Source organism: Emys orbicularis, chromosome 6, assembly GCF_028017835.1.
Source record: "Emys orbicularis isolate rEmyOrb1 chromosome 6, rEmyOrb1.hap1, whole genome shotgun sequence".
Taxonomy (NCBI): domain Eukaryota; kingdom Metazoa; phylum Chordata; order Testudines; family Emydidae; genus Emys; species Emys orbicularis.
The window spans coordinates 30,168,397-30,177,117 of NC_088688.1; the positions used below are offsets into that span (position 1 = coordinate 30,168,397).

The 8,721-nt window shown below is 39.1% G+C and overlaps 1 protein-coding gene across 1 annotated transcript in view; it reads left to right on the forward strand.

Annotated features, from left to right (window-relative positions):
* The window catches only part of NNT (nicotinamide nucleotide transhydrogenase), a 66,784-nt gene extending 59,267 nt beyond the window's left edge, over nucleotides 1–7,517 (forward strand). Inside the window, exons 20-22 of the mRNA XM_065406316.1 lie at nucleotides 2,620–2,738; nucleotides 4,643–4,758; nucleotides 7,158–7,517. Coding sequence (XP_065262388.1) covers nucleotides 2,620–2,738; nucleotides 4,643–4,758; nucleotides 7,158–7,307 — 385 coding nt within the window. The 3' untranslated portion in view covers nucleotides 7,308–7,517. The remainder of the gene's footprint in view (nucleotides 1–2,619; nucleotides 2,739–4,642; nucleotides 4,759–7,157) is intronic.
* The last annotated feature ends 1,204 nt before the right edge of the window (nucleotides 7,518–8,721 follow it).

Consider the following 8,721-nt stretch of genomic DNA (forward strand, 5'->3'; position numbering starts at 1 on the left):
ATGAGATTAAAGCAAGTTAGCACCTATCTCCTGAATTCTGTCCTAGTACTACTCTCATGTGCTGATCACCGTTGCTTCTTTGGGGAACATGTTGGATTGTGACTAGTAATGTGGGAAGGAAATGACCATGAGAAAATCTGTTATACGATAATGGTCCTCAGTATGGAAATATTTGAGACTCTATGCTATACAGGGCTCAAACATAAGGGTGAAAAGCAGCCTTATAATTAAGACAGTTTTTCAGTTTTACAGAAACAAATCTCTCTATATTATCTTTGGATTCATAAGCAGGGGACTATAAAGTAGGAGTAGGGAGGTGCAATTAACCTGTGTGTGTAGCCTTAGTGATGCTGGGAGGAACTGTTCTGTGGAGGTGCCATCATTTAGATGAGATGAAAAAAACAACCATGTGCCTTCACCAAAAATTCTATGGCTAAAACTCCATCTACTGTTCACCCAGAGTAGTGGATATTATCTCTGGTGTCCTGGTTAAATTCCAGTTTGGGAATAACCTTTTGGCTATCTAAACTTGCCCTGCGATGTCATTAGGATATATGGTAGAGACTTAATATTCTGGCCTGCATTATTTGTAGTTTTGCTGCACTGCTAGATGTAAGGTACTAGAAAACTTTATATACCTATAATTGTATCCTCTGGTGTCACCTGAATGTGTGTTGGAGGAAAGGGAAGAGATGAACTGTTAAGTAAGGCTTTGTTAGGTAGAAAAAATTGCAATGCTAACTTTGTACATTTTGTCAAAGTTTTGATATGGTAAAATATTGAGTGGAGAAGAAAAGGAGATCTCTCAAAATGTGCACTCTAAGAAAATAAAAAAAATCGAGTAAAAACTAAATCATCATTAAGGAGACCAGACTTCTGTTCCTACTGTAAAGACCTTAATTGCTTGCATTTTTCTTTTAATGACTACCAGATGAAACGGTCATAATTCTGTTTGACAAAGTTCATTTGTAACAAAGTAGATCTAACCTGTCACCAATCTTATATTTTTATAGTATCATATTTTGCCTGAAAGTTACAGCATAATACATCAAGCAAAGTACAGATGACTTGCTTTACTCTTGTCTTCCTCTCACTGGAATAAAGTTGTTAATAATGTCAGAGTCTGGGGATTAGAGGGATACATGCCATGAGATGGAGTGGCCTCTTTCATTCTAAGGAGATTGTCATGTTCTTTGAAAAGATGCAAAGAGCTACATGCCAACTTCTTAAAAACAGATTTCTAATGCCCCATTTGAGTTCATTACATGAAGTAAAGAAAGTAGAGCACACAGCCTTTCCCCCCCCTCGCCCCAGTTTAATCTTCCCATTTCATGAGTAATTTTATGGCAATTACTCTTGTTACCATGATAAATTCAATGGTTCCCATCTTTCAGAAATTAAAATAATTTTATCCAGAAGCAGCTGAAGTCCTAGATAATTGGGACAAACTTTAATTTAAGGAAACTCCTGTTCGAGTCTGAATTCTTGAAAGGATACATTTTATTTGTAATCAACAGAGTAAAGTATTCTCTCTCTAACTTAGCCTTGAAGATTCTTCTGGAGAAAGTTGGGAGATACCTTTTGGTTGTGGAACACCCCACATCGTCTTCCATTTTTCATAGGAGAGTTGTTGATTCTGGTCACACCCCTTACGATATGTGGCACTTGCAATTCTTGATAACCTAAGGGGCCTTCCCAACATCTGTTGTGGGAGCCAAAGACAAATATGCTGTTCATATGTTTTTAATTCTTCTAGTATTGTTTGGGAGGTAGACACAAATGTTTGGCGTATATGTCTCACTTTGGCTGGTGACAGAAGGATTTGTCAGCCAAAAGGGAGCAGGAAAAAGGCAATTATTTTTAAAACTATTTAAAAAACCCCACCCTATTGAAGTAGAATATTACCTTGTGGAAACTTTACTTCACTGTTGCTATGTTGTTCACCAGCCATGCATTTCCTGACAGCCCCATTCACTTATCTGGAAAGCCTCTGCCACTAGTTCCTCCACTGCTGTAATTGGGAGTGCCTCTGTCATTCTCATTGCTGCAGGATCTCCAGAGGCAGCTTCCTTGTGGATCAGCATACTAAAAGGGCGAGTTCCATTAAATAAAAGTTAAAATCGACTCAATTTCCAATAAAATCAGTGAGAATTGGAAACCTTTTCTCTTGTCCTGGATGCGTCAATGGTGCTTTAACCTTATAAATGGCCATCTTGTCTCAGGGAAGGGGCAAATTTAGGGGCTTTTCTTGCCTGTGGTTTCCAACACACGAATTTGGTTTTGGCACAACTTTATTCTGAAGGATTTAATCTGTGGTCCTTGAGGCTGAAGGGTTGAGATTTAAAATCTTAATCTAGTGGTTTTATGTGATTTCAAATATCTTCTATAGCTCCTTCCCTCCCACTCTGTCTCCCCAAACTCCCAGGAAATGCTGGAAAATACATGTGATTTGTCTTTGGAGATTTAATTTTTTTTTTGAGTAATTCTGTACGTATTAGCACATTTAGGAACTAGCGTTCTATCCCACACTTGGCCACATCCTTAAAGTATGAAATGAAACAGGCTATATCTGCTAATGGTTAGTTCCCTTTTTTTTTTTTTTTTTTTTTTTGTGGCTAGGTTTGGTATTCACCCTGTGGCTGGTCGGATGCCTGGTCAGCTGAATGTGCTCCTAGCAGAAGCAGGTGTGCCATATGATATTGTGCTGGAAATGGATGAGATCAATGAAGACTTCCCAGGTTAGAGAGAGTGATAACTTGAAAACTACATTATTTGCTAGTATATTAAACTTGCAGTGGTTATTTTTTGTTTATTTTTCAAATGAAAATAGAGCCAGATATAATACACTGTGTGTTCGTTTGTCCGCGCACGTGTCTATAACAATAGGCAACAATACGCATTGTTTCCACGTCTGCTAAATGCTTTCTATTACAAGACTTTCTTATTATATGCTTTATAAATTTACCAAATTTTAACCATTCAGGCTGAATCTTTTGGAACATTTTAGCAAAAACAGTTCAGCTGTTTTGTGAACATTGTTAGAGAAAAATGTTTTGCCAAGGATTAAAACGTACTTGCATATGCTTCATTAACAAATTTTAATGCCTTTATGCTCTGGAGCAGGGATTTGAAATGTGGCAGATGGGTTACCTTGGAGTCAGAAAGGTGCCTCTTACTGTCCTCATGAACGTTCACCCAAATTTGGCCAAGGTATAAGCCTCTGAAAATTGCCATGTCACATGTTCAGTAGAGGTTTGCTAGAGGTTGGCAACTACATTCTGCAAAGTTCCATCTGCACTGAGCCTGCTCCAACTCAAGGCTGCAGGGGTTGAGCAGGACTTTCCCTTGGCCATGGCACCAAGTACTAGAACTGAGGGCAGTGTCTCTCTTCCCCCTCACCCCCTTCTGTATTCTCACTGCTTCCCCTGCTGATGCTGAGGGAACATGGAGGAGAAGGAAGAAGCAGGCTGGCTCAAAAGTAGAGGATTGAGGAGCAGAGAGGAGATGTAGACAGGCTAAGGATAGGGAGGAACAGGAACAAGAATAGAGGGGAACAAACAGATTGGGAAGGGTAGAAGTACAGGATTGGGGGGGACAGAAATAGTGTGGGAAACATAAGAGCAGAGAGAAACAGGCTGGAAGGGATATGCTAAGGCAGGGGTAGGCAACCTGTGGCACGAGTGCCAAAGGCGGCACGCGAGCTGATTTTCAGTGGCCCGGGTCCTGGCCACTGGTCTGGGGGACTCTGCATTTTAATTTAATTTTAAATGAAGCTTCTTAAACATTTTAAAAACCTTATTTACTTTACATACAACAATAGTTTAGTTATATATTATAGACTTATAGAAAGAGACCTTCTAAAAACATTAAAATGTATTACTGGCACGCGAAACCTTAAATCAGAGTGAATAAATGAAGACTCGGCACACCACCTCTGAAAGGTTGCCGACCCCTGTGCTAAGAGATAGGGACAGACGGAGACAGGCTGGGAATGGGCAAAAAGATCTCTAACCACTAGAGAACACTCCTCTCCAGAACCTAAAATTCAGCACAGGATTTCTGATCTATACATTACTCTGCTGTGAAGGCCTAATAGCTGTGAAACCAGTGGCATGTGGTGTCTCATCTCCCGGTAGTGGCTGGTCAACAGGAGATAATGGTACTAGATACTCCATTAGTTTAAGTGGCTGGGTATCTAAAAGCTTCGATGCTACTATTGATCCGTTGGATAATATGGCTCCACATACTAGAATTTCTGTTTTTCAGTTTGTTTGTGAAACTTTGTGGATGTAAAAGGATTTAACTTAGGGAGGCATCATGGACTAATGGATAGGGTACTGGATCCGGTAGTCAGGATACTTGGGTTTTATTCCTGGCTCTACCACTGACCAGTTGAATGAGAAACTTCACCTCTGTATACCAGTGTCCATGCTCGCTTTTTGTCTGTCTTCCGTATTTAAGTTGTAAGCTGTTCAGGACAGGAACTCTCCTGATGAGTTTGGGGCTCCATTGTGTGAGGCACTGTACACTCTCTGCTGGCACTGTAGGTTCTATCATAATGCAAATCAATATCCGTAGTAACTTCTGTATTGTTCCTGATTTTTTCAAGTTATGTTTTTTCCTTTTTATTTTTTTAATGCAGAAACTGACCTGGTCCTTGTAATTGGTGCTAATGATACAGTTAATTCAGCAGCTCAAGAAGATCCTAACTCTATCATTGCTGGAATGCCAGTTCTAGAAGTTTGGAAGTCAAAACAGGTAAGGCGAACAAATAAAACATAGTAGCAATCTCATTTAGCCACCTTTTCTTAAAACGGTTTTGTTTGGAGATGCTAATAGGATTATCCTACTTTTTCTATTTGCGTACAAAGTTTTCCCATCGTGTACTGCGCTGTGCACAACAGAATATTCTGTACTTCAGAAGTGCACTTCAGAGCATCAGTAATGTTGCAATAGAAGCATATTGCTGTGCTCTGATCCAGTGAAGCTAATGGTGGCTACAACTCACGAGGCTAAAGAGTAGAATTCTGTTGGCAAGTATATTTGGCACTGTTGGCCTGGGGAAGGGTGGAGTGGACAGACAGCCATGTAGTTTCCTTATTAGCTATCATTCCTCAGATAGTGAAACTAATAAAGCAGCCAAAGGAGTTAGTCTGATTTGAAAAAAGATCTAGCATGTAGAAAATTCTTAGAGATACTGTTTGGGTGAGGTGTGGATAAGAAGCAGAGTTACATCTATCTGTGCAGCAGTACAAATGTTATCAATTATTCTTCATCACTACTGTGAATTCTCAGTATTCAGATTTGCCATCCTGAAACACCCAAGTGCTTAGAGTGATGGGGTTATTATTAGTGTTCTCTCAATAGCCCATTATCATGATTGGAGGAATACATATAAGCAAGCAGAATGCCTTGTTATGGCCTCATTTCACATTATGCTCCAGTAACTTCCCTACCTCCAAGTCTGCTGATTAATTTCCTTAATTGGCTCTAGCATTAATTATCCCAAGCCTATTTGTTTGTTCTAAAAGACCCATGTCAGAACTGACAACCCATTATTTCACAATATTATCTTGGAAAATAGTTACCAAGAATGTGATCTTATCAAATATTGGTGCTGGACTTTCACTCAAATATTTCTATTCTTGTTGTTACTGAGAGGCTGGGCTCTAAAAGAGAGCAGTTGCTTTGTTTGTATAATATTCTTGAGTCCCAAAGTCTTGCTTTGGTTCCTTTGTGACAGACAAGGTGTAAAAATAATGTAGAGCTGTCCTACATCAGATGAAAAGATTGTGGCGAACAAGAGACTTCACTAGAGGTGTGGAAAAACCTGTGCTCCTGAAGCTGGCATAGTCTTAAATTTTTCAACTTCTAGAGGATGAAAATCAGTTAAACTGTAGTGACTAAGGCGGCACCATTTTGCCAAGCTATGCCTGCTTCTTGGAGCTCCACAGCCTGAAATGGTTAACTGTGGATTGGAACTAAGTACCTTTGAGAGCATGGAAGACTCTTGAGAATTGAATCACCTCAATATTACAGCCAACAACGGACTTTAGGTAACTCACCTTTAAAAGATGATCATTCACTTTATCCATTTCCCAGTCATTGCAATCAAACATTAGGGAGTGATGTCAGGGGATTCTTTAATCATGCTTTAAGGGCCTTTCTGACATCTTTCTGTAGTCAGCTTTTTCTTCCTGGTTAATTAAATGTGTTCTCCCCTGCACAGTAAACCTTAAATGTGGTGGTCAAGAGTAGAGTTTCCATAGGTAACTTGTGTGTGCAATAAGACTTTTAACTGAATCATTATTGCCCAATCTCGCATGCTGTGGATCTGAGATGCTACATGCACTTGGAATTAAGGTGTCACGTCCTGCATTTCGTTACATCCATTTTCATTGTATTTTTAGCTTCTCTAGTATTTTGTACAGCATCCAGTGTACCCTTGCTGTATAATAATTCTTCACACTCCTAGTTGTCCTCAGGGTAAGTCTAGACTGCAGCTTGGAGCGAGACTCCCAGCCTAGGTAAACTGACTCATGCTAGCTTGGCTTGAGCTAACATCCTAAAACTAGCAGTGTGGACCCGGCAGAGGCTTGGGCTAGCTAGCCACACTCAGACCCACAGCTGCCACCCAAGTCACAACATCCATACTGCTATTCTTAGCATGCTAGCTCGAGCCAAGCTAGGATAAGTCTGTCTATCCAGGCTGGGAGGCGCTCTCTCCCAGCTGTAGTGTAGTCATACCCTCAGTGGCTGGAGAGCATTGGGTTAGGGCTTGTGTGTGCCAGTACAGTCCCTAGTCAGCCATTGGTCTTGCTTTTGATTAAAGCAAGCCATTCCTTCCCTGGGATCTAGGAACGCACCTTACCTATGCCGGGGGTGAGGTGGAGACTGAGAATCAAACCTATGTTTCCTGCATGGGAATGTGGAACATTACTTGGAGACCACCTATCTACCCTGTTCATGTGGCACAGTGACATTGGCCTGCAAGTAGTACATTGAATATATATATTGGCACCCATAAAGTGATCTATTACAGGGCATAATATCAAATCCCTTATTTTATTTTGTGTATTGAGATTATATTCAAATCTCCTGCACTAAGGGAGAAGATTGATATGTGCTATGTCAAATATAAACTCTTCCCTTTGCAGATCATTGTTATGAAGAGATCTTTGGGTGTCGGTTATGCAGCTGTGGACAATCCAATCTTTTACAAACCTAACACCGCTATGCTTTTAGGAGATGCCAAGAAGACCTGTGATGCCCTGCAGGCCAAAGTCAGAGAATCCTACCAGATGTAAATACTGATAATCACCTATCAAAGTTAATATTTGGCCAGTATGAAAAACAAAAACCGTTATTTTGTACATCAGAATGTAAGGCAAAGTTATGAGAAAAAAAACAAGTACACAAATTGGCTTATATAATTTTGACATCTGAAAAAAATCAATACTTTGCTAAGGGTCTAGAAAAACCTGAATTGTGTTTCTGTTGTGGGTTTTATGGATGCTATGAATCAGGAACACTTCAGCAGAATGAGTCCATCTTTAGATGAATCCAGTGGGGCTGAATTGTTTTCCTCTCCCCTAGCAGACAGGTAATATAAATTGAAATGTAGGATTTCATGGCCCTGTTTCATTAACTTCCAAGTATGACATGATGTAAACATATGCACCTAAAGTGCTGAAATATTTTTCAGCAAATGCAACTAATTCAAATCTTTATCCCCCCCTGCAGTTGTTGCCATTTTAACTGTTCTGAGAAAACAATGTCCCCAATCCCGCAATCGATTGTGTTTGGGCACCAGCGGTTGCCTACACTAACCTGATTGTAAAATCTTTGGCCACTGCAGGCCATTTCAATTTCGGTTCACTTTTGACTTTTAATTAGATTTTGCTACTTTCATTTTGATGCATTCTTAATCAACATTTTTGTAATGCTGGAAGAAGGCACTTTCTTAATCAACGTATTTAAGATGCTGGAGAAAATGCAAATCAAGAGTTTCTTTATCACAATTTTTTTAAATGAATCAACTATCATTTGGGGACCGTAAAAGCATGCAATCTTACAATTAATGTTTTGAATATTTGACTTTCCCTTAATCTAATTAAGAGCACTATTTAAATTTTCATAAGTACAGCTAAGCAGTAAATCAGTTTGGCATATAGTGTTATTTTATTTTTATTATGTTAAGAGTACTTGAATGGAACTCAAATATTTGCCTAATAAAATGAATTTATCATGTTTGCACAATGATGTAGCAGCTGTCCTCGGTGACAAAAGCTAAATACAAATAGCTATACTTGTGTTAGAAAGCATTAACATCTGGGAAAAACAAACTACTCTGAAGCAAGTTTAAAATTAATCCATCCTGACTGTTTATAAAACTGCTTTTTTAAATCACATCATGTATTGGGACCTTGCATAACTCAATAGCATTTGAGAAATATTACCACTTAGCTACCTCTGTTTTTATGTAAGGATAACTTAAAATCCATTTTTTGAACAGGTAGTATATCAAGAAATGTAATAATGTATGAAAGAAACAGCCTTTTTAGAAATCTGTCTGTTCTATAGCTCAAAAATAAAATTAGCATATAAGCATTAATATGTTGTTACACAGCATAGGAATACTTGAGGCGTTAAATTCTAACTTAACACATTGGGGCAGCTATGTTTGAATGCAGTATGTATGGCCTCTTAATATAATTGTAT